The 24,768-nt window shown below is 53.4% G+C and overlaps 6 protein-coding genes across 6 annotated transcripts; 4 read left to right on the top strand and 2 right to left on the bottom strand.

Annotated features, from left to right (window-relative positions):
• Nucleotides 1-2,214: 2,214 nt before the first annotated feature.
• M406DRAFT_258190 (family 1 carbohydrate esterase) lies at nt 2,215-3,388 on the top strand (the record flags this gene model as incomplete). Its single annotated transcript, XM_040917216.1, has 4 exons — nt 2,215-2,302; nt 2,372-2,469; nt 2,580-3,083; nt 3,185-3,388. The coding sequence occupies 4 exons, from the start codon at nt 2,215-2,217 to the stop codon at nt 3,386-3,388; spliced, it is 894 nt and encodes a 297-aa protein (XP_040775238.1).
• Nucleotides 3,389-5,227: 1,839 nt separating this feature from the next.
• On the top strand, nt 5,228-5,557 carry M406DRAFT_259910 (uncharacterized protein; the record flags this gene model as incomplete). The annotated part of the gene is made up of 1 exon (XM_040917328.1): nt 5,228-5,557. The coding sequence occupies one exon, from the start codon at nt 5,228-5,230 to the stop codon at nt 5,555-5,557; it is 330 nt and encodes a 109-aa protein (XP_040775237.1).
• Nucleotides 5,558-9,013: 3,456 nt separating this feature from the next.
• Nucleotides 9,014-12,964, top strand: M406DRAFT_91673 (uncharacterized protein; the record flags this gene model as incomplete). The annotated part of the gene is made up of 2 exons (XM_040926210.1): nt 9,014-12,174; nt 12,270-12,964. 2 exons carry the CDS (start codon nt 9,014-9,016, stop codon nt 12,622-12,624), a joined length of 3,516 nt encoding a protein of 1,171 aa, XP_040775236.1. The 3' UTR covers nt 12,625-12,964.
• Nucleotides 12,965-14,525: 1,561 nt separating this feature from the next.
• On the top strand, nt 14,526-14,831 carry M406DRAFT_260389 (uncharacterized protein; the record flags this gene model as incomplete). The annotated part of the gene is made up of 1 exon (XM_040917360.1): nt 14,526-14,831. A coding segment is annotated over one exon (306 nt), but the record flags the coding sequence as incomplete, so codon positions are not given.
• Nucleotides 14,832-16,143: 1,312 nt separating this feature from the next.
• On the bottom strand, nt 16,144-18,057 carry M406DRAFT_330619 (TPR-like protein; the record flags this gene model as incomplete). Its single annotated transcript, XM_040920544.1, has 4 exons — nt 16,144-16,293; nt 16,368-17,593; nt 17,897-17,940; nt 17,987-18,057. The coding sequence occupies 4 exons, from the start codon at nt 18,055-18,057 to the stop codon at nt 16,144-16,146; spliced, it is 1,491 nt and encodes a 496-aa protein (XP_040775234.1).
• Nucleotides 18,058-21,904: 3,847 nt separating this feature from the next.
• On the bottom strand, nt 21,905-24,381 carry M406DRAFT_42241 (family 28 glycoside hydrolase; the record flags this gene model as incomplete). The annotated part of the gene is made up of 5 exons (XM_040924188.1): nt 21,905-22,488; nt 22,739-22,962; nt 23,052-23,127; nt 23,676-23,801; nt 24,081-24,381. The coding sequence occupies 5 exons, from the start codon at nt 24,379-24,381 to the stop codon at nt 21,905-21,907; spliced, it is 1,311 nt and encodes a 436-aa protein (XP_040775233.1).
• Between the last annotated feature and the right edge of the window lie 387 nt (nt 24,382-24,768).

The following is a 24,768-nucleotide window of genomic DNA, read 5'->3' as shown; positions in this document are numbered from 1 at the left end:
GTTGGTTGGGTATTCCTTTGTCGTCCGCGCCGCATCGATTGCAAGTTGCCAGTTGGACTGGGTTTCCTTGAACTTCGAGGTGCTCAAGTGGTGTCCTGACGCGCCACGTCATGGAACCTATCATCGTTTGGTGGTCTGACCCCGTAGCATCGATATAGTTCCAATCTGACCAGTGAAAAGACCAGAATCCCTTTGTGAATACTAAATCGATGACGGACGTTTCCTGAGACCGCAGAAAGGTTCCTCCGTTCGAGTTGACAACCTCTAGATCTACTAGCGGGCTGAGGAGACCTCGTTGCAACCAGTTTGCAAAAGAGTCCGCAAGTTGACTGGGGTTGTGCGTAGCACCATTCCAGAGAGGACGATGGAGGTTGAAATCTCCCAGAAGCAGTGCCGGCCCGTTGCTCATAGGTAGCTGAAAAAGCAACCTTTGAACAGTGTATAGCCCAAAATCAAAACCTTGTTGACGTTCATTGTAAATGTGATAAATTGTAAAAGGCTCCGCATCGACATAAAAATCCATAATTTGCAAGTCCGCATCTTAAACCATGTCAAACTAAGAAGAGAATTACAACAACGACTGCTTCCTAACGTATGTCACTACTCTAGGCCTTATAGCAGACGGGCTGCTGGTGGGCAAGAGAAGGTAATACGAAGCATGCGTCAGTGTATGGAAGCGGCCATCAATGTTGAACACGTATGGCTCTTGGATGAAAATGAGTGTAGTGCGGCTGCTCACCGCAGAGTCCAAAAGAGTGTGATGAGCAGTATCCCTCCTACCACAATCATGCTGTAAAACAGATATTTGGGTAGAATCTAGCCGGGATCGGCCAGTAATTCCCTCTGATAGTAAGGAGTTAGGCATAGAACGCTCGCCGGACCTCACACTTCTCACTGTTTGCCATGTGGTTGCCTTTGCAATTAGCGCATTTTGCGTTCAAGTGATCGCAAGGTACACTAGGGTTGCAAGTAGGGCACCGATGTGCCTTGGTAGGGTGGTTTCCCCCACAAAGCCGACATTTGAGCCGGTTTCTGCACAGGCTCGGGTTATGAGAATACCCTTGACATCTATAGCACTGGGTAGTCTTTGAGAAAGCTCTATAGTTCGAGACGTTCACTCGGACTCCTCCAACCCATAGGCCCTCACGGCAAATCTTCCTTTCAGCTTCCGTCTTCACGGAAAAGCACAGAGGTGCATTATATACACCTTCCACCGGCTTCTTGAGCCAAAAGGGGATTCCCATCACATTCACTCCATGGAACACTTTCAAATCTTCAACAATATCGTCTGCCACAGTTACTGGCACATATGCTACCAGCTTCAGCCACTGTTCTGGTTTCGTGACCTCTCTCACGGGTATCTTCTCAAAAATGTGTTGCCACTCTGTTTTCGGGTTGAGAAACTCTTCCGCCGTGAAGTTGCTGAGTCTGAGGACTATATTCTCTTTACCTGTTTATTTACTATAGCTGCGCAAGTGTAATATTGCTTGGAGGAGGCTTATGCAGGGACCTAGTGCTCCACCTAGTCGAACCATCGGGCAAGCAGGCTCATCAGCACTTCCTTTCGTTTCATCTGACGTCTGTCTCTTCCACTCACCCGTACGCCGTCTAGACCTTTGGAAGTAATGCAATATATTCATATTTGGGCGACGTCAGTGGGTAGGGGTCGGCGTCTGGAATTCAGTTTATTGCCCCGTAGACCGGAGCATGCAAGAGATCTGCGCTGAGCGACAGTCCCCCGCGATCCGAACCTTAATTTTCCGCGGTCTTGAAATAGTTTCCTTTTTTAGACCCATACCGCGCTGGAATATTACTTATAATGTATGCTAAGTAATTAATCCACGACGCCTCCCCTATAATCTGTGTTATATCATGCGCATTCCATTTGCATGCGGACGAGCGGTACCATGCTGATCATCCGGCTATTTACCCCTGACATGCCATTCGCATGCACTTCTCGGGCCTTGGATGTCCGCGTGTCCACAAGTTACCTATGAGGCATCATCCCTCGGAATCTCTGCCTCGTTCTTCAGATCGTCTGTGTACCAAATTGGTGTGCAAGAGGCTGAGATGAAAATGGCCATGTTCCCCCCCTCCAAGGAAAGCTTTTTGTAGAATTTTGAAGACAAATGAATGAAAGTCACAGGACTGACCGAGACACAAGAGTTCCGAAAAGAAGCTGAAAACAACCTACTCGCCCGCAAGCTTGACAAGATGGTTCATCTCCAAAGCTTTTTCGCGGCTGCCGCTGCTCTGGTGACGACAGTACAGGCTGCCAGCCTCCAGCAAGTCAGCAATTACGGTGAGTCCTCTACATATGTATATGAGGTGCCCATGCACACATCACCAAGTCTAACACAGTGTTGCTCAGGGACGGACACATCTGGTGCACAGATGTACATATACGTTCCAGATGCGGTAGCGTCCAAGGGGAGCTCCTCGAATGTGCCCATCGTGGTGGCCATCCACGTACGTAGTACTATCTCTGACTGAAGTCACGGCATGTCTGAACGAAACCCAAAACCTTCTCTACTTCCATCTTCAACGACTCTCACTGAAATCTACCAATCGTCACACAGTACTGCACAGGCACAGGCGCGGGATATTACTCGGCTAGCCCCTACGCTCAGCTCGCCGACCAGTACGGCTTCATCGTCATCTACCCGTCATCGCCCTACTCGGGCACCTGCTGGGACGTCTCGTCTGTGGCGTCCGAGACGCACGGAGGGGCGGCCGACACGGCGGACATCGTGCAAATGGTCGACTATGCACTCTCGACATACGGAGCCGACAAGACCCGCGTCTTCGTCACCGGCAGCTCGTCCGGCGCCATGATGACCAACCTACTGGCTGCCACGTACCCTGATGTCTTTGCCGCCGGCACGGTGTACTCTGGTGTGCCTGCTGGCTGTTTCTACACGGGCACTGTGGACGGGTGGAATAGCACCTGTGCCGAGGGGGACAGCATTCACACGCAGGAGGTCTGGACGGAAGTTGCCCAGGCCATGTACCCTGGGTATACGGGCACACGCCCCAAGATGCTGATCTTCCACGGGTCGGCGGACACGACTCTGTACCCTCCTGTAAGTTGGACTCAAGTCTCTCTCACACGCCCAGAGGTGAAGGAGAGGATCTGAGGGAAGACGCGCGAACTTGAAAGCTGACTGAGGCTGGCTGTGCACAGAACTTTAACGAGACCATCAAGCAGTGGACGGGCGTCTTCGACTTCTCGGTGGACCCCGTGTCGACGCAGGTGGGGACACCCTCGTCGGTCTATACGAAGACTACTTATGGTAACGGTAGCGTGGTGGGCATCTATGGCCAAGGCATCGGTCACACCGTGCCTATCATGGGGGATCAGGACATGGCTTGGTTTGGCATCTCGTAGAAGCAGTAGGCCATTTCCGATTCTTTCAGCTGACATCTCTATTTGTTGTGCTGTTGAGTATTACGAATGTCGAGATTTTTAGCTGTGGTGGTCGCTGTTTGTTTAGTATATGGCAGACAAGACCTACGTACATACATTAGCCCTTATTATGCCTTATTGAGCTTCTTGCCCGAGGTTGAAGAATGCAAGATGTCTCCAACATTCTCAAAATCCCCCTTGTCGATGCCAGAAAGTGTCATGTGCAAGTAGGACATAGGATTACTAACTGACATTCGCCAAGAGCCAAGATGACTCGGAGCTGACCTGACAGACAAGGCTCGGGACCAATTATTTCAGACAGGCCCTTGAGTTGAAACTCTTTGTGGGAATGCTCATCTCGCCTTTCTATTCTTCCGTCTACTTCAGCGTCGAGATTTGCTGACCTCCATGATCAGGCCGTTATCTTGCAATGAAGATCTTCTCTTGGAAGACTTGTCTACAAATGTAGTAGATCGTCCTTTTTGACTCCAAACGACTTGAGCACGGAGCTGTCTGGCAGTCTCACTTCCGACCAATCAAAAGAAGCGCAGGCCCGCCATAAGCAGATCAACCATTTTCATAAAGAGCGTGTACAATGGCCGCATTACGTTTCTTGACAAGAATATCAGAATAAGAGAAACCATCACGTACGTGGTGGTCGTCGTGTGGAATAGAAATTTGCGCGCGCGCCCTCGTATCCAGGCCTTGGCCCCGGAACTCGTCCGAAATTTAGGCCAAAACCTAAATCACCAGGATCCCAGAGTGCCGGGCCGCCATCACCCAACGGCATCTGGGGCCATCCCAGGCTAGCCCTCCACGCTTCCAGAAAGAGAGTGAAGAGCGCGAGAGGAAAAAGAAGACAAGGAAGGGGCTCCATCAGTTCATCCATCCTACGTGGTGTGGGACGTGGCTGGTGCGCGTAAGTTTTGCTCCCCCCCCTCCCCCCATGTCGACAGTAAACAAGGCCAAGTGGGATACTACGTTGGACCGGGGGGGAGGCGAAGCATTTTAGGTTTTCTTATCGGGGCGTGGCTGCACAGATGCTATGAGTGGAGGTTCCATGAGTGGGGAATCGACTGAACTTCTCATTTCAGGAGTTCTTCTTCCCCCCTTTCCCCAGTCGCTTGAGCTTGATTGTTGTTTGGTGCTTGGGGGTGTGGACCCCCCACATCGCACACCCCCCTCCATCATGATTTCGAGCGAGGATGCGTACCTTGATACGCAAACCATCAGGTGATAACATAGGGGGAACAAGTCGATAAGGAATTGATAAAGGATGTAAAAGAAGAGAAACATCAAAGACACAGAAAGGAGTGTCAAGAGGCAACACACGCCTTTTCCTGAAAGAAGTAAAAAAAAAAAAAAAAAAAAAAAAAGGAGAGGAAAAAACTCGTCTCCTAGTAAATAGTCACTATCACGTTGTAGTTCCTCCTTGGTGCGTGTTGGTGGTAATTAGAGAACCGACCAAACTCTTGCTGCCAAGCTTCGTTCTCCTGACTCGATGCAAGTCTATTTCCGGATACGTAATTTGTAGTTCCCGGCTGCCGGATACCGAAGAAGAGAGAGAGAGGGAGCGAAAATATAACATTCAATCGTATCCGTGGCGCCGGCATAGCCAGACTTTCCTTTTCTTCTTGTCCCTTTGCATCTTAACTCGAGAATTTCGTGTCTGTTGTTCATCTCTACAATCTTTTTTTTTTTTTTTTTTTGGCATTTCTTCAAATCACTCTCGTCACTCGTTCGAACAAAACAACATTTGTCATTTGACAACCCACTCACCTTCGTTTAGTAAACCAAGATTCTAATCAACAAACCGTCACAATGGTCTCCTCCATCACCACCCTGCTCGCCCTCGCCTCCGCGGCCGCCGCCCTCCAGGTCACCTCCCCGACCAGCGACTCCGTCTGGACCGTCGGCGACTCCCAGACTGTCACCTGGGACTCGGTCGACTCGGACCAGTCCACCTTCGACATCTACCTCTCCAACATGGTTGAATACCCGTCGGTTACCGTCCTCCTCGCCTCCGACATCTCCTCCAGCGACGGTTCTGCTACCATCGACGGCAGCAAGCTGACCGCCGGCAACTCGTTCACCATCAACTTCACCAACGGCACCAAGACGGAGCAGATCTACGCCCAGTCGGTGAGATAAGCCCCAAAACCCCCTTCAGTGGCCGTTCAGAGAGGGGAACTTTGTGTGCTGACAAACTCCTGCTTCCTCTTCCCCCCTCAAAATAGAACCAGTTCAACATCACCGCTAGCTCGTCCTCTTCCTCCTCCAGCAGCGCATCCTCGTCCGCCTCCACGGGTACTGCCTCCGCCTCTTCTGGTACGACAACCCCTTCTTCCAGCACCCTCGCCGGCGCATCCTCCTCTTCATCCAGCTTGGCATCTGCCGCGGCCACCACAGGTGCTAACAGTGTGAACGGTACAGGCTCGTCGACCGCCACTGCCACCGGCACCGCCGCTTCCGGCTCGTCCACCGCTTCCGCCACCGGATCCTCCACCGGCACCGCGACGGGCTCCAGCAGCACCTCGTCCTCTACCTCGACCTCTGGTGCCGAGAAGATCCTGGCCGGATGGATGGGTGTCATTGCCGTTGCCGCCCTGGCTCTGTAGAAGGGGGTACATGATGACTGCTGCGGCTTCTCCAACAAAATTTACCCTGACGGGTCGATGAAGTAGAAGCCCCCCATTTTCAGATGGGCTGGTGGTTTGGAGAGAAGGTCTCTTGTGGTCTGTGAATTTCCTACATCAAGGATTGGGCGTTGCAGAATGGGAGGGAAGTAGTAAGAGGGGTGGCTTTTTGCTAGAGGTCGGGAAGGGCTTGCCCGCGTCAAGCATGTGTACTGTACATGAGACATTCTTTTTCTACGGGCCGACTTTAATAATGTGTAATGACTGAGACACGATGTTGTACACGCCGTCATAGACCCACCATTTATACTTAGTAAGTAGATTCGATCTGATCTTCTCAGCAATCGTCAAGTGGATTGCCGGTCCGTCATGTTCCATTAAGAAGACAGTTGATATACTGAATACGCTACTACTGCGGTAAGATTCTATCGAATTCTCCGGTCAAAGAGTAACGGTATGTCCATGTCGAAACTGGCATGTCAGCAGCAAGTAGCCCGGACCCCAATCCCACAGCAGTTGGCACGATAGTCACCTTGTCTCATTGGTGTAGTCATCCAAGGCGCAGAGTGAGATGATGTGCAGAAGCGGGTAATTGCCCCTTTGAGATGACAGGGTATACTGCCATGGATACAGCCTCCGGTAGAGAAAAAGGCTTTTGTGCTTCAGTGCTGACGGTTCTGTGTCTTCTGAGGCTAGAGTGTTTCATTTTCTTTCCTCAGATCAAGAACCGACATTTGGCAAGCTGGGGCATTGCGGGGTGTTGCGGAAGCATTTGTTGCAGGGGCATGAGCAGTCACTGGAAGTCAATTGTTGTTGCTGGTGGCGCAACTGAGGGACTCTGCCGTTTCTGGCCCCATTGTCAGGTCCTGCAGGTTGGTCCCTCGTGATGCAAATAGTCCACCGCCCCCTCTCATGCAAAGTTGAAGGCTCCGAGAGAAGTCTTTTCGGTGGTCCTTCGGACTTTCGATTGCTTGTGTTTCTAGGCGATGCCCAGAAATAGCAGTCTCCGTGTATCGGTGAGATCTTAGCATTTTGCGACGTAAAACCGGCCAAATATTACACAATCGAGTAAACGCCGGGACCAAGATCCGGGTGTGTTGCAACCTGCAGGACCGCCGATGGGGCCTTGCGCAGCCTGCAAGAGCAGCCCGCACCTCCAACAGCCCCAAGTGTGGATCCACAGCAACACCCAACAGGACAAGCGCATCCACTGGAGGGGTGAGTTTCGATAAGAAGATAGATAAGATAACTAGATGGTCAGTTTCAGCATTTTTTCCCTCCCTCTTCCGCCCTTCTCTTTTTCTACTGCTGTAGCCCTTGATTGAACTAGGGAAAGCTTGCATGGATTGGAATTCGAAAAATGGAGAGATTAGATGACCATTGACTCCCCTTCCCAAAGTCTGCTGGAACAAAGGATCAACATAGACAATATGGGCGGGAACCGGGGCTAGATATTGTCCCCTCCCACAGTATGACCAAGGAGAGGTAGAAGGGAACAAACAACGCGAACAAGAAAACCAAGAGGGGAAAAAGTTTGTCATGTAGGAAGCTTAAGTTACGTAGAGACACGTACTTGCTGTGCCAGTCAGGCCATTTTCTGCTGTGTTGTCACGGATGGCCAGTTCTGGCTAAATGCCCGAGGATGGGGTTCGAAGGGACAACACAATCTGGCCGTTGCTTGTGTGTTTGTGGTCCTCCTGGACGTTCAGAGGAGACGCGCCGGGCCTGTCATCGCGAGGAATTCTAGGAAATTTTTCAGTTAGTTGAGAAGCAGGAAAAGAGGACCGCCAGACTACCGTGCCTAAACCAGGGGGTACCTGCAATATGGAAACGCGAATCATTGGACAGATCTAGCGGTGAAATTACAGTGGGTGGATTGCAATATTACCTCATCGAGGCTAGATTGTTGGGGTTGCCCATCCGTCCTCTACCGCCCCGCTCAGCCCGACCAACCAGAGAGGCCAGACGTCGGGCATAGCTAGGCCCTGCAGGTGCATACAGTGGGCCGTCCACCCATTTGGGTCCAGTACTACCAAGGCCTGCAGCCCACTGGCTCAACCTTTGTTGGCAGGGCCTTGAAAATGGCGTAACCTTCATTTCATCCCACTCTCCAAATATCGAAATCTTTCTTGCGCCTGTTGTCCAACAGCGATCAACCCTCGAGTTCGGCCCCCCTTTCCCTCCTAAACCGGCACCTTTTTCCTCTACAGTGTTGTGTATGTCCTCAGCTGGACTTCATGACAACTATCCTCTCTTGCCATCTCTGAATTGAGACCCTGGTGTTGACTTCTTCCCCTGCCCCTTCTCTCTCTGGTGGTGTGCTTATGACGTGAAGCCAACATTTGGAATTCAATTGTTCCTCCTTGTGGCAAAGGCCATCCATCGTCTATCTTCCTATCCTTCTCAACTATCCTCCTTCCTCATCAAGTCCCTTCCCAGCTGCACATCGTCAGCCCAGCCAGCCAAGACGATTCAATCCTGTCGTGGTGGTCTAATCAGATCAGTCTGGGAACGTCGTGTACCTTTTTGTACAGCCAATCAGGACAAGAGTAACTGCACGGCGCGCAGTCGACATCAAGTGGTAAGCAACTAGGTGCTCATCCAAAGACATATTGCTTCACATCTGCAGTCAGCTCAATGAAAGTTGGGGGTGGGGGTTTCCAAGTGCTTTCATTTTGGCCCCCCCCCCCAATCTTTCATGTTCTCAAATCTTTATCATGCCCAAAGTCTCCCCCTCGTCAGGCTGGCCTCTGCGTTCTTGCATGTCACCGTTTCTTTCTGGGTTTCCCTTCTTCGAGGCTCTATGCGCCTCTTGCCATCAGTTTGAGGCTTTTGCTCACCAGGTACAACAGGTTGTTACCGACCGTGAACGATATCTGCTCCGAACCTACGAAGCCACTCCTGCAAATGCCTTCGCTGTAGGCTTTCTTGAGCGCCGCCCCCCAAAAATACCGCCGATCTCTTCAACAACATGATCGCGTCCTCCCTCCTCCCGTCCCGATTCAGGGGCGAGCAGCCTGCCTCAAAGGCCGAGCCGCCCTCTTGGCTCAACACCAAGATCTCGCCCTTCCTACAGGTCGTCTCCAAGCTGACGGCCTCGCACCCGATCCATACTGTTGTCGTGGTTGCCCTCCTGGCCAGTTCGAGCTACCTCGGACTGCTCGAGGAGAGGCTGTTCGATGCTACAAGGACTGTTAGGAAGGCCGATTGGGCGTCCCTGGCCGAGGGCAGCCGTAGCCTTCGCGCCGGTCCCGACTCGAGCTGGAAATGGCAGACCTGGGACATAGATTCCGAGACTGTCGACGATGCCGACCACCTCGCTCTTCTCACCTTCGTCTTTCCCGAGTCCTTCTCCACCGATCCGCCAAGAACTGCCGAGTCACTGAAGACGATCCCGATCCCACAGAACCTGTCCATCACGCCCCTGCCGTCGACCTCCAACTCTCTGACCGCCTATTCGCAAGAGATCTCCATGGCCCTTGCTGTGCCGTACAACCAGGCCCCTGCGTTCCTTGCCGCTGCGCAGGAGCTCCCAAGTGATCTCCCCAGCCAGGAGACAAGACGCACTGGTGATGGCGAGGAGAACAAGATGTGGATCATGAAGGCGGCGAGGGTGAACCCCCGGAGCAGTATCGCCAGGTGGGCGCACAACGCCTGGTACGATTTCATCGACCTGCTCAAGAACGCCGAGACGCTCGATATCATCATTATGGTTCTCGGGTACATGTCGATGCATCTGACCTTTGTCTCCCTGTTTCTGTCCATGCGCCGTCTGGGATCCAACTTCTGGCTCGCCGCAAGCACCCTCTTCTCCTCAGCCTTCGCCTTCATGTTCGGCCTGATCGTCACCACCAAGCTCGGTGTTCCTATCTCAATGGTCCTGCTCTCTGAGGGTCTTCCGTTCCTGGTCATCACCATTGGGTTTGAGAAGAACACTACCCTCACCCGCGCTGTCCTGACACACTCCATCGAGCACAAGGCTGCACAGGCAAAAAAGGGCAAAGACCGCAAAATTGAGAACTCCAACGCCATCCAGTCTTCCATCCAGGTTGCCATCCGGGAGAAGGGTTTCGAGATTGTAAAGGACTACGTTATCGAGATTGTGGTCCTCGTCATTGGAGCTGCTTCTGGCGTGCAGGGAGGACTTCAGCAGTTCTGCTTCCTCGCCGCCTGGATCCTGCTGTTCGACTGCATCCTGCTCTTCACCTTCTACACCGCTATCCTCTGCATCAAGCTGGAGATCAACCGCATCAAGCGCCATGTCGAGATGCGCCGCGCTCTGGAGGATGACGGAATCAGCCACCGTGTTGCTGAGAATGTGGCTCAGAACAATGACTGGCCCAGGGCCGACGGCAAAGGCCAGCCTGGCACCTCGCTGTTCGGTAGAAAGATCAAGAGCACGAGTGTCCCCAAATTCAAGGTTCTTATGGTCGGCGGATTCGTCCTCATCAACGCCATCAACCTCTGCACCATCCCGTTCCGCGAGACCGACTCCCTGTCCAGCATCTCGTCCTGGGCTGGCGGTCTTGGCGGTCTGGTCGCCAACCCGCCCGTTGATCCTTTCAAGGTCGCCTCCAATGGGCTGGACAGCATCCTGGCGCAGGCCACTGCCAACCACCAGGAGGTTGCGGTCACCATCCTGACGCCGATCAAGTATGAGCTTGAGTTCCCATCTGTGCACTACGGCAAGGATGTTGAGAAGGCCCCCGAGGACGTTGAAGACATGGGCTACGGAGTGGGCGGCCGTATGGTCGGAGGCGTTCTCAAGAGCCTGGAGGACCCAGTGCTGTCCAAGTGGATTATGATTGCCTTGGCCTTGAGCGTCGCCTTCAACGGATATTTGTTCAACGCTGCTCGATGGGGCATTCGGGATCCCAATGTTCCCACGCGCCCGATTGATGTTAAGGAGCTTGCCCGGGCCCAGAAGTTCAACGATGCCGATGCCACCCCCGTCACGAGCGGCTTTGAGAGGTCATCGCGTACACCGACTGCAGACGTGATGCCTCCCACGCCCGCCCCGACCGACGACGAGTCCGAAAATGCGGCCATTCAGCGCAACGCATCTACTACGTCTATGCTATCCGAGGCCCCTTCTCGCCCCTATGCCGAACTCGAGAAACTGCTTGTGGAGAAGCGCATCGCCGAGATGACGGACGAAGAGATCATCGGTCTTGCGCTCAAGGGCAAGGTGCCGGGACACAGCCTGGAGAGGACCCTCAAGGACACCACCCGGGCCGTTAAGATCCGGCGCGCCATCATTGCCCGAACAAAGGCGACCACGGACATCACCAACTCTCTCGAACGATCCAAGCTTCCGTATCAGGCCTACAACTGGGATCTTGTTCTTGGCGCCTGCTGTGAGAACGTCATCGGATACATGCCCCTCCCTGTTGGTGTTGCTGGACCTCTTGTCATTGATGGGCAGAGCTTCTTCATTCCAATGGCCACGACCGAGGGTGTCCTGGTTGCCAGCGCAAGCCGTGGTTGCAAAGCCATCAACGCTGGTGGTGGCGCTGTCACGGTCCTGACTGGAGACGGCATGACCCGTGGACCCTGTGTGACTTTTGAGACCCTGGAACGCACTGGCGCTGCCAAGCTGTGGCTTGACTCCGAGGTTGGCCAGAGCGTCATGAAGGATGCCTTTAACTCGACCAGCCGCTTCGCGCGACTTGAGGCCATGACATCCACCATCGCCGGCACGAACCTGTACATTCGCTTCAAGAGCCGGACGGGCGACGCCATGGGCATGAACATGATCTCCAAGGGCGTCGAGCACGCACTGCGCGTCATGGCTACGGATCACAACTTTGGAGACATGCAGATCGTCTCGCTGTCCGGCAACTACTGTATCGACAAGAAGCCTGCTGCCATCAACTGGATCGAGGGCCGAGGCAAGAGTGTTGTCGCCGAGGCCATCATCCCTGCTGATATTGTCAGGTCTGTGCTCAAGACGGACGTGGATTCCCTGGTGCAGCTCAACATCGACAAGAACTTGATCGGTTCTGCAATGGCGGCCAGTGTGGGAGGGTTCAACGCCCATGCCGCAAACATCGTGGCGGCCATCTTTATCGCAACGGGCCAGGATCCGGCGCAGGTCGTGGAGAGCGCTAACTGCATCACCATCATGAAGAAGTGAGTCTTTTCTTACCCCTCCAGCTCTTTATCGAGTAGTACTAGTAGTAGTATCTCTTGAGAACCTATATCCCAGGCTAACAACGCAATCACAGTCTCCGCGGCTCCCTCCAGATCTCTGTGTCGATGCCTTCCATCGAGGTCGGTACACTTGGTGGCGGCACCATCTTGGAACCCCAGTCTGCCATGCTCGACATGCTTGGCGTGCGCGGCGCTCACCCCATCACGCCTGGCAGGAACGCGCAGCAGCTCGCCCGCGTGGTGGCTGCGACAGTGCTGGCCGGTGAGCTGTCGCTCTGCAGTGCGCTTGCTGCAGGCCATCTTGTCCAGGCGCACATGGCACACAACCGATCCGCCCCGCCCACGCGGTCGAGCACACCCGCACCTCCTCCAGGACTCATGATGACGAGCATGACGAGTCAGGCTGCCGTGGACAGGGCGAAGAGGTAGTCATCCGAGCTCTCTGCATAGCGATTCGAACCGGCCGAGGAATTTTAAAGATGGGCTTTGAAGGGGAAATATTATACTCCAAAGAAAAAGAAGAAAAAACCAAGCATGGATGCGCAAGCGTCTTCTGGACACCAAAGACGATCCAGCATGCGAACTGGGACTACAGTGAGTAGAAGGTGCACAGACAATGCCCAAAGGCCTTGTTGTAGAGTCTGCTTTCATACAAACCGCGCTGTGGACCCGAGGAAAGAAGAGAGTTTTTTACTGGCCCTGGATGTTCTTCCCTAATGCCTTTGACCGTGTACATAATCAAGCATAGACCAATCGAGATACTACACATAACTATGTTGGACTCCAGACAGTGCATCGAACCCTCTGGTGGTGCAGCGTCGATCACGGGGATCGTCGGCAGTTCTGCTTCATAAGCTTAATTTGTGACCAGACTCGCCAAGAAACGCCATTTGTTGATCCTTGGGGTTAGAAAGCGACTTTGGCCTTACCGGGGTCTGCTCCAAAATTTACTTGGGCGTTGATTATTTGTATTAATAGCAGCACCCCATGTTCCGTTGCCGGCATTAACGTTCTCCTCTTGACCAACTCTGCATTGGCTACTTACTAACAACCAGTCTAAATACTATCAAATCAATGATTACAGGTCGAGCAAATTGAGAAAACGGTTGGTCCTTGGGTATCCTTTGCAGCACCATCAGTCGGTTCATACAAGGGTTGATCAGTACGCTACGCTCCTTTGGGGTGGTGTGTCTGTGTGCGTGTGTGCGGGTGTGGGTCTCAGCCTGCATCTCCGACATCAGATGAGGCTATTCCGAAACGTGGGAAAACCGGGGGGCAAAGGGAACACGAAACATGTATCTACACACGCACGAACGCATGAGTAGCACCGGCTGCTGCTCGAGGGGGGAGGAGGAGAGAAAGAAAAAAAAGAAGAAGTAGAGGAAAAGAGAAGCGACGAGGAAAGATCTGCGACTTGTACTGATTTCCCCTCTCTGTCACGTCCTTCCCTCGTCCCTTTTCGCACGCTGGAGAGGGTTCTGTCTGCGATCTTGTTTGCTCTCCCCTTCTTTCGGATGATGATGAAGGTGATGATGCCCAGGAGGCTCTTCTGACCTGCAAACTTTCCAACGCACTCCTTTGTTTTATTTCTATCCTGCTGGTCCTGGGACTTGAGAAGACCGGCTCTTCTTCTTTTTCGCCGTTACGCGCGCACGGTGCCTTGAGGCATTGTCCTTTCTAAGTTCGCCATTACGACGGATCCCCTCGTCATCATCTTCATCGTCACCGTCGCCACCGTGTGCTCCGCTCTTTCTTGTGTCTCGAGGTGTCCGGGGCTCCATTCCGCCGTCTGTCGTCTTGTCCGCTGTACAGCCGGGATTCATGCCACGACAAGCTCTGATAATTTGAGAATTGTATACGTACACTCTTTTTTTATACTATATTTTTATACCCCTTGTTACCGATGTTATTATAATCTGGTTCCTCCTCTTTCTCATCTCTTCCTTTTCGAAGTACTCGACTTGGAATCTCGACATGAGGCGAGCCCTCTTCCTCCTCTGGTCCGCCTTGACGGCGGGCGTCGAGAGTACTTTTCAGGGTAGGTGAAGTATTTACCAACCAACCTATCTGCTGTCTTCTCGACACAATTCAAAAATCCCACCTTTTTTATCCAGATAGACAGCGACATATGTACACCCCATGTTCCTTTCTCTCCTCAAAAACAAATCGAATAGAGAGAGGCGGAGAGAGGCTTGGAGTGTGTGTGTGTGTGTGTGTGTGTGTATGTGAAAAGGCCCATCCTCATCTGACATGCTCTTCCAGTGACGACCGACACGTTACCAACCACCTCCGGCACCCCGCGTCTCATCCCCGTCCTCGTCGGCGGCTCCTCGCTATCCTTCACCCCCAACTCCGTGACCGCCAACCCAGGAGACATTGTTCAGTTCCAGTTCGCTGCCGTCAACCACTCCGTCACCCAGTCCCTCGAGGCCTCCCCCTGCCAGCCCGTCGACGCCACCAATGGCGGCACCGTGAATGGCGTGCACAGCGGCTTCATCGTGTTTGACCAGGCCGCGGGCGACAGCGCCATGGTTGGGACGTTTGATGTGCCCGTCGCGGATACGGAGCCTATTTTTTTGTATTGTGCGCAGGCCACGCACTGTCAGAGCGGGATGGTTATGGTGATTAATGGGTGAGTGGGGTTCTATTCCTCATCTTTCCTCTATTACTCTCTCTTCCTTTTCGCTCTTTCTGTTATCATCTTGTCTGGTCGAAGGGGTCCATCTCCATTTCCCTTCTGCTGCTTGCCTCAGACCGGATGTGAGCTCGCCGCCAAGGAGTATGATTCCCACCGAGCCAGCAAGTAGCAGAGCGGTACAACAGCACCTTGGTTAAAGCTGCTAACTCCTATAATGTCCTCCGTCCCCAGAAACTCCGACTCTCTCATCCAGTACGCCAACGCCGCCTCCACAGCCCCGTCCAACACCCCCGCCAAGCTCGTCTCGGGTGGCGTCGTAGCCGCCATCCCCATCGCCGACTCGATCCTGGCCAACTCCTCGTTAACCTCCTCCTCCGCTCCCACCACCACCACCGTCACCAGCGGCGGCGGCGGCGGCGGCGGCGTAGCAACCGCAACCGTCACAGTAGCCAACAGCGTCGTAGGCGGCGGCACGGCCACGGCCTTTGCGACGGTGGTCGTGGGACCGTCTGGGACGAGCGCCAGCAACGCGACGGCGGCGATGGTTACGGCTGGTCTGCTATCCAACGGGACGGGAGCGGCTGCTGCGGAGGCTTCGCCGCAGGTTGTCACGGCGGGTGCGGTAGGGAGGCAGGTGGGGGGAGGAGTATTTGTCGCTGCTGGAGCGATGGCGCTGGGGACTATGTTGTTGACTGTGAGGCGGTAACGGGGTAAGAAAGGGAAAGTAAGGAGGGAGGAAACCACAAAAGCGGGAACGACCATGTCCAGGTCAGCCTGCTGTGAGGATAGGGATGGGGTTGGCTGGCCGCAACCTCTTAGTTTTGTACTATACTATGGCCTCGATGAAAAAAGAAACAATTAGTAGATTAATCCAGTAGCATGTTCATTTGCTATCGCAAAGATCAAGTAACTGTTCATAATTCCTCTTTGTCGTCGTTCTCGGTGAGGTTCATGAAAGATGATGATGATGATGATGATTCAATGATGATGCTTCTGCACAAAAGCGTCGCTAATACCTACATACAGAACACCTATTGATAAAATATCCACCTTGCTTGCTCTGGAATATGCAGCAAAAAGCATATACATGCCACGCGAAGTCATAAGCAACGCCTTCACGGGCGAAGAATATGCCTATGGCACGATGCGCCAAATACCATCTTCATTTTCTTGAACCGGAATTAGGCTCTGGTCGTATCGTCTCGTCGTTTAATCCCTTTTCTGTTCTCGCCAAAAAACCATTCTCTCCTTTTCTACCCCCCCCCCCCTCCCTTCTCATGTTTCTCCCACTCAGGTCGGCCTCAGCGAGCTCAGCCAACGCGGATGACACCTGCGGCGATCAGCTTCTGGATCTTGGAACGCACACTGGCATTCTTCATGTGCTCGCGGAGTGCACCAGGGTCGGACTGGGCCTGCTGCAGAATCGACTGCATGACGGGATCCTGCATGATGCTCATGATCTGTTCACACATACAATTGTCAGTCAATGTTCTCTCTCTCATCTACACATCTTGGCAGAGAGGATGTCACTTACGTCGGGGTCCTGCATGATCCTCTCCCTGGTCTGTGCCTCGGTCTCGTTCTCGCGCTTCTCGTACATCTTGCCCAGCGCCTTTTGGGATTGCTGCTCGATCTCCTTGGCGTTTGCACCGCCATGGTGCTCGTTGTCGACCTGCGCAGCCTCGTCGCATGCGTCCAGACAGTCCGAGTATCGCTTCATCATGAAGAGGCACTGGGCCTTGCGGATATAGGCGCGGATAAAGGTCTTGTCCTTCTTGATGGCGGTGTTGCACTCGTCCAGGGCGCTGGGCAGCTCGCCGAGCTTGATCAGCGCGGCGGCCTTGTTGGAATAGCTGCGGGGGTCCTCAGGCGCGCGCTTGGCCATGTCCTCGTATGCCTTGTACGCCTCGGTCCAATCGGCTTTCTTGAAATAGTCATTGCCCTTGAGGCGGGCTTCCTCGGCCTTCTCTGGGTCGATGAGGGCTGTCTTGGCCTCCTCGAGCTTCCTCTTCTCGGCAGCGCGGAGCTTGTTCAGGGTCTCGGGTGTACGGTGCTCGCGCAGAGACATGTTGTAGTACTCGATAGCCTTCTCTAGGTCGCCCTGCTTCTCGTAGGCAGTACCGATGCGGGAGTACGCCTTGGCGATCAGCTTGAAGTCGGCGTAGATCTCGCGACCCTCGTCAACGGCTTTTGTGCAGGCCTTGATGCACTCATCGTAATCTCCCTTCTCAAAGTAGGCCGCGCCCAGATTGGTCAGGTAGGTGATGTCCTTGTGAGTCTCCCAGGCCTTTGTGTAGTGCTCGATGGCGGCGTCAAAATTGCGCTTCTTGTACTCGGCCGTGCCAAGCGCCTTCTCCTTGTCGGCCTCCTCCTTGGCCTTCCTCTTGTTGATTGACTCCTCGTCCTCGTCCATGGGCTCTGGCTCTGGCTCTGGCTCCGGGGCCTTCTTGGGGGCTGGCTCTGGTGCAGACTTCTGCTCGGGCTCCTGAGGGCCCGCAGCGCCGGCCGGGTCCGCCTCGCCAGGCATGCCCATCTGCATATCAACACCCATCAGGACGCCCAGCACCTGCAGGAACCTCTGGTCACCCATCATCTCTTGAAAGTCCAGAGACTTGGGGTCTCGTTGGATTTGTTGAATCTTCTGCATGAACGAGGCGTCGGACACGAGAGAGCTGGTCTTGGGGTTCGAGGCGAGCTTGGTAATGAGGTTGGGATCGTTGAACATCTGGCCCAGGCCGCCCATAGGGTCACCCATGGGGTCTTGTGGTGGCTGCTGCAAGGCCTTCTCGATATTGGCAATGTCGTTCTTGACGGCAGCGTTGGAGGGGTCTAGCTCGGATGCCTTCTTGTAGGCCTCAAGGGCGCCCGAGAGATCGCGTTTTCCATGGAGGGCAGCGCCCTTGCGACTCCAGCCCTTGGGCCAGTCTGGCTTGAGCTCTGTGGTCTTGTCGGCATCTTGCAGGGCATTGTCGTAGTCCCTCTTGGAGGCATATGCAGCAGAGCGGTTGCTGTAGAGGATGTGGTTGTCAGGTGTCAAGGCGATGGCCTGGGTGAATTTGTCACTGTTCAGGAGAAGGGTTAGATCTATGAGCCTCGAGCCAACAGGTCTTCCAAAGAAAACAGGTAGCGGGGATCCTGAGAACAGGTACGTACACAGCCTCGTCAAAGTTCTTTGCGGCAATGGCCTTGTTGCCCAGAGCCTTCAGCTCATCAGCAGTGGACATCTTGGATGATTTGCAATCTGTGTGATGAATTCCAAACTTCTAAATTGAAGAAAACAGAGGGTATCAATGTAAGAAGTGTTGCTCAGAGTATGGCGTGAGAAGAGTGAGGTCCGGAAATATGGAAAGAAAAGGCTGGGGAGGCTTGAAAGCTGGCGATGGTCTGGCAGGCAATACTATGTAGAGACAGTTGCTTTGGAGATTTCTAGGCGCTTCCACGAGCCTTTCTGCAGTCACTAGCTTCCGAAGTGCTAGTGCGGGGCAGCCTCGAGCTGGACCACCCCTGTCCTACGTCAGGAGCTAGGTTTGCCCATGATTGCACAACTTACATCACCCATCAACTTTATCGTCAACCTGAGGAAAGTACTGATGGAAAAAAAAATGGAAAAACAAAAGGGCGACTGAATGTGGGGATAGAACAACAATTTCCAGGCTTTCAAAATAAATCACGTACTTAGCCAAGTGCAGTCGTTGTGTCTCGAAAGATTGGCTGGGCTTGAGGGAGTCTCATTTGCAGCCCTTGGCAGTTCCCTGAACAGCCTCCTTCGATGTGCACTCCCAAAAATCATAGCCACTCATCTATAGATTGATTTCTGCAAGTTGCTTTGATTTATGGCGTGGTAGCTGGTTCTCCTACACATCCCAAGTGGTTTCATTCTGCTAACCGTTCTAGCTTCTTAGAGATTTCCATCTGGATTTTCTTTCATCCTCCTTAATTCAGGCTTCCCGATATCAACTTAGGAATTGAGCACGTTCTCTCTGCAGTCGACAAAGAACAGTTACTTGGCTCTGGATGTTTCAAAACATTGAAAAATTGCGCTGGAAATCCCTCCATACCGTCTTATTCCTAGAAATGGACATCGTTTCGTACGATACCGTAATTTATTTCCACAATCAAAGATCTCCAGGTCCATTTCCCGAAGAAGACGATGGGGAGGAGCTACTAGCACACGAGACACTGCACGAAATATAGCACATCCAGTAGCTGTCCGGCCTTTTCCCTCCACTGCACTTCGCCCAATGTGTCTGCTAGACGACCGTGTTGCTGTAAGAGAAACATTTTGCAGTCCACCTAGATACAATTGCGTCACAGGTTAGTCTGAAGACCAAGGCCTCGATAACAGCGGCCGATAGCCTCGAACGTATCGAGGCGGGGTTGTCAAGAACGAGCTCACATCTGCCTAGAGGCAGACGGGGATAATTACATATATGTACAGAACGTGGGTCGGAGCTGCCAAATGACTAAAAAATTGTACAGAGAGCTTGAGCCCCGTTTTACAAGTACCAAGACTCTTCTGCGCGATCCAGATGATTCTCAAGTGTACTGTACCCAAGCAACAACTCTGATGTCTTTATGCCAGAAGAAAAGGGCACATCATGGATGCACTTGAGGATAGACCCTTACATACATGGTAGAAAGCTGTTCAACAGATGCATTTGGTCATATAACAATAAATCAATATTAATGAAAAGGAATGGGAACATACTGTATCCTTATAAACAACTGAATCCATTCTCTGCCTAGTCATGTCCAACCCGAAATGACGAAGACCACCTAAGCTATCCTCTTTGAGCCCTAGCCCTAACCCTTACCCTCACGAAGCTGGGGACAGCTTCCTCGACCTGGCCGTTGTAAACAAAAGTCACGAGCATCCTTTTCAACCCGCGACCATGTCACCATGTGGAAAGTGAGTACTCTCATCAATTCCGATCCCAACCAGGAGGACAGGAAAATATACCATGAGGCTGGAGTGTTGCCAGCCAAGGTAACGTGTGCACCACCACGTGACGACTGCTGCCTGAAGTGACGAGCCCCCAATTGCCTAACTTGGGGAGGAGACCCGCTTGTTGCGCAGCACAGTCGCCATCCAGCCTACACCGAAACCGCGTCTGTTTCTCTCCCTCCTATCAGCCGCCGACGACAAGAAACAGAGAACAGGAGTCATAAGGCTTGGACTGTACTGGACTGGCGGGTGATACTGTTTCGACGTGCCGGTGGCGCCTTGCATCTACACACCCTCAGCTCTCAGCTTCTATAGGGCCAAGAAGCTCTTGAGTACAGCCATCGACTACGATAGAGTGTGTGAGCGGGAGAAAGAGTGTATGAGAGCCAAAGCCGTCACGTCACACCCCAACTCGCCTAGCACCAGGTTCTCACAGAGTGCCACAAAACTCCACATCTCAGCTGCTACGCATCGTGTCGCACAACTTTTGCGTCTCTGGACGCAGAACTACCGCAGCTTCGACGCACTGTTGTGGCTGTAGCTATTACACAGGGTTTTCTGTGCTTTTGTCTCGGACGTGGCCGGCAAAGAGTCACGATACAGCCTGTTGTGGTTCCTAGAGACCGCATCATCGCTCTTGGCAGAGGCTAGACGGGGACCTTGTGCCACCAAAGGCTACCTGAGTAAGCCTCATTTCGCATTCAGGTCACATCCATTGCGTCAGGCCGACCCCTTTTGTGACTTTCAGCTCGAGCCACCCTCCTTACGCCTTCAAGTGAGGGAAGAAGAAGAGAGAAAGAGAGAAGAAAAAAAGAGGGGGCAAGATGGCACCACCAGCAAAAGAGAAGCGTGCCACCGCTTTTGATGATGCGACGACGGAGTCAAGCGGAAGCGATTTTGATGCAGGCTCCCGACCTCCCGCCCGCCGTCGTACTGCCAACTCATCAGCAGTGAAGGCCCCTAAGAAGCCGGCGGGAGGTGTATCTCGGGGCGGACACGGCGACGGGTCAGAAACGGCATCGGCGTCAGAAGTCGAGGTTTCGAAGAAGCTGCTATCGGTGCGACGAAAAGGCAGAGGTCGTGATGAGGATGATGACGATGCAACTGCTTCGCCATCGCCGCCACCTCCTAAAACGTCCAAGAAGGCGGGTTGGAAGGAAACGCCGGCCGAAGATAGTGATGAGACTGCCTCTCCTTCGCCCTCGCCGCCTCCCAAGAGACTGCAGACGGGCTCTAGGAAGGTAGTCACACGTGGCAGTGAGGCTTCTGCCTCGCCTCCAGCCCCAAAGTATAAAGCGGTTGCCGGGAAGAAGAAGAAGATGGATGAGGACGAGGACGAGGACGATACAGCTTCACCATCCCCGTCACCATCCCCTGCACCGTCTCGTTCGCCCTCTCCCCCACCGGAAAACTCAAAGACAACGTCTGCGAAGCGGAAGGCTGCTGGAAATAACCATGGATCTACTCCCTCACCACTACCATCCCCGTCTCCACGACCCTCCCCGTCGCCCTCCTCATCGCGCTCCCCCTCGCCAGAGCCCGTCTCCTCCTCCACTATGAAGAAAAAAGGAGGTCTCGGCCGTCTTGGTGGAGTCAAAAAGGCCGAGGCAATCAACGACAAAACCACCGCGGTCGAGGAAGGGCCGCCCTCCCTAGCGACAAACAGCCCGTCCAAACCCAAGATTGGCAGACTAGGCGCGATCGGGCGAAAGGCCAGAGGCGGCGATAGCTCCTCTTCTCAGGCAGAGAGACGATCGTCTCCTGCGCCTGCAGGCAATGATCCTGAAGAGTCACCGGCCGCCGAAGAGACTGTGGAGGAGAGGGCAGACCGGCGGCGGGCTGAGCTGAAGAGAGAGCTCGATAAGAAGGTTGCCATGGGCCCGGCCAAAAAGAAACGGAGGCTTTGAAGAATGATTTTATGAGGGAGCAAAAGCGTCAAGATCATGCACATCATGTTCTTTGCACTAACTTTTGCAGCTACGGGCCGGCAGTGTGTGGCATGATGTGCTATTTGGATTGGAATGGCATTAAATATCTCCATTACGAAGGATACCATAATCAGCAAACGCTAAGATTCTGCTGATGGTTGAATCAAGAACCTTCTAATTATCCGAAGAAGCCTCAACTCAGTTCGTCCCCAGCAGGCTGCCCGTGCAGGTGACGTCCAGGGTCGCGTTGTCCATGTTCAGACAGTACGCATCGTTCGTGCCCGCGGGGCTGAGAACACTGATGTTGGACGCCACGACGTCCTTGCACACGTCTGTGCTCGAGCACAGGAAGGCGGCGATGTCCGGCTCATAAGTCGTGCTGGTCAGGCCGTAGAGGTTCTTGATGGTGACGTTGGTGATGGTCAGCGGGCTGGGGTACTCGAGGCACAGGGTGATGTTGCTCTGGCCATAGCACTGGGTGATCTCGATGGCGTAGGCGACGTTGTCAATGTACATGCCGTCGAAGGTGATGTTATTGACGTGGCCGTCGCCGCCGCCGCCCTGCAGGTCGCCCGACAGAGCCGAGGGGGTGTTGGGCCAGACCTTGATGCGTGCACCGTCGGAGGCGTTGTGCATGCTGATGTTGGTCACGTAGACGTTCTCGACAATGTCGTACTCGCCTACGTACTGGCCCAGCGAGCCGACTGAGATGCCGTGCGAGCCGTTGCACCAGAGCGACTCGACCAGGATGTTGGTGGAGTTGGGCTTGAAGGAAACGCAGTCTTTAAAGAGAGTGGGAGAGGAGTCAGCACGGTGTTTGTGAGTCTCTGAGGGCGGGTGGGTGAGGGTTTTTTTGATGGTGGGGAGGAGAGGCCTCAAGTCCGGTGTGAGAAGATGAGCTGAGCCAATCTCGGCTCATAATGATGGGGGAGAGCCATGAACAAGGAAAAGTAGTGTTGATGTGGAAGGGAGAGGCAAAGGGGAAAGGGGAAAAGGGGCTGTCGTGGGGTGTCGTGGGGTGTCCCAACTCACCGTCGCCGTTGTTAATTACGGAGTCCATGATGGTGATATCCGTCGAACGGTACGTGTCCCAGCCATCCGTGTTCTTTGCAACATTGGAACTCTTGGAGAAACCCGAGATATCGAACTTGTTGAAGACCACGTTGGTGGAGTTTGCAAGGAATGTGTAGTACTCTGGCGAGTATCTCAACACAAGGTCCGAGAGGATGCTGTTGTTCAAGCCATCGATACCAATGCTAAAAGACAGGAGGATCCCCCAATGGTCAGCTCGGAACTGCTCCGTCCACAAGACTCTGGCAAGAATTTGTGACACGATGTAACTTACAGGACGGGACGGAGGATATACTCGTCCTCTGCGTAGAGGTCATACCACACCTGGCCACTGCCATCCAGCGTACCGCCTAGTGAAACATTGTCAGCTTTCAAAAGTCTTATGTATGCATAAAGATGTGTCATGCAACAGCGGAATCCGTTTTGTGTGTGTATGTGTATGTGTGCATCTTTCTTTCTTCTTTCGACATCCAAGTTTCGAGAGACGTGTGACTATGTCGCCGGGGGGGCGGCGCACACAGGACTGACAACAGAGCGGAACCGGAGCGATTCTATGCACGGCGAGGTGCCGCTGGCCATCAAGGCATCAAGACGCCTTGTGACAGGGCCATCTTTGTGCTCGCCAATCTGGTCTTTGCGTGAGGTAGAGCACCCAAGCCGCCCCCGCCGACGCCACGGCTAGAGACATCCATGTATTACACGCCCGTCAAAATCGTGCATGCATGTCACATCTGACACGGGCGGGCTTCAACGGAACTGAAGATTCACAGCGACCCGCGGAATCGAAGTGTATGGCCATGAAAATGGACAATTGTTCCCAAAGCCACTGGCTTGGTTGGGGTTTGGCCGGGCTGGGGGACAATTTCTCTACATGATATCACTTGAAAGGGTAGCCTACCTCCATAGATGAAGACATCGTCTCCTCCAAGCTTGAAGAAACTTGTGACGTTTTGGTAAATGAACTTGAAAGAGTTGGCCTGCCAGTAATCCGTGTCATCGGTGAACTTAATAGTTCCCTGGATATCTATATAAGACTGCCAGTCAGCATTGCAATTCACAAACAAACGTCACGCAGAACATATTGCAATTAATACAACAGGAGGTGCGTATCCACTTGCACTAACCCAAAGGCCGGTGTGAAGAGGAAAAGGGGGAAACTAGACTCCTCAAGTGTTGATACCTAGTATCTCGCTTCCCGGGAGTACAACCATAAAGTGTGCATCACACGGGAAGTGCTCTGCTGGAGAGTTGAGAGGAAGAGAGTGTGTGTTTGTGCGTGAGGAGAGGGTTGGGGCTTCAGTACCTATGTCGATATGCCTGAGGAACGTCCAGTCCATAGCAGTGCCGATGGTGTAGGTTGTGTTTTTGGCGAACAACACATGGCCTCCATTATTGCATGCGTGATAGGCGGACAGGACAAAGGCTGAGTCGTCGGACCCGTTCCCGTGCGTCTTGACAGTACAGAACTTGGTTCGTGCTGGTGGATCCGGCACAGGCACCCTGGGGTATTGCGGCGACGGTGCGATGATAGGCCGTGGCGAATAGGGCGACCTCACAGCGCCGGCCACAGAGGCCAGCAGCGCAGCACACAGCGAGAATCTCATCGTGCTGGAGGAGTGGTGACGTGTGTCAGACTGACTATGGCACCTGGAGAGAGGCGCAGACCGGTGTTGCGAAGGGAAGAAGAGAGGTGATTCACAGTCAAAAAGGGCCCTCTGAAGCTACTTGATATTTCGATACCGGTGATGCTTGACGAACGACTCCGCTTCCTGTGGTCTGTGATGACGACAGTCGACAACGTGTGACCCTTCTCTTGTCTAACAGAGGGAGGGGGGGTGGGAGGAGACGGGATAGAAGAGGTGATCCGGCTTCTATGTACGAGCATTCGCCTTCATGTTCGTCGACAGGACCCCTCGAGCCGTTATAAGCTTTGAGAGGTCGGCCCCCGGCCCCAAGGTCAGCCTTCCCATGCCTGATAGACTGACGAATGA

This window comes from Cryphonectria parasitica, assembly GCF_011745365.1.
Source record: "Cryphonectria parasitica EP155 unplaced genomic scaffold M406scaffold_5, whole genome shotgun sequence".
Lineage (NCBI taxonomy): Eukaryota > Fungi > Ascomycota > Sordariomycetes > Diaporthales > Cryphonectriaceae > Cryphonectria > Cryphonectria parasitica.
The sequence above is the reverse complement of the archived record's forward strand: the minus strand, read 5'-3'. Positions and strand labels throughout refer to the sequence as shown.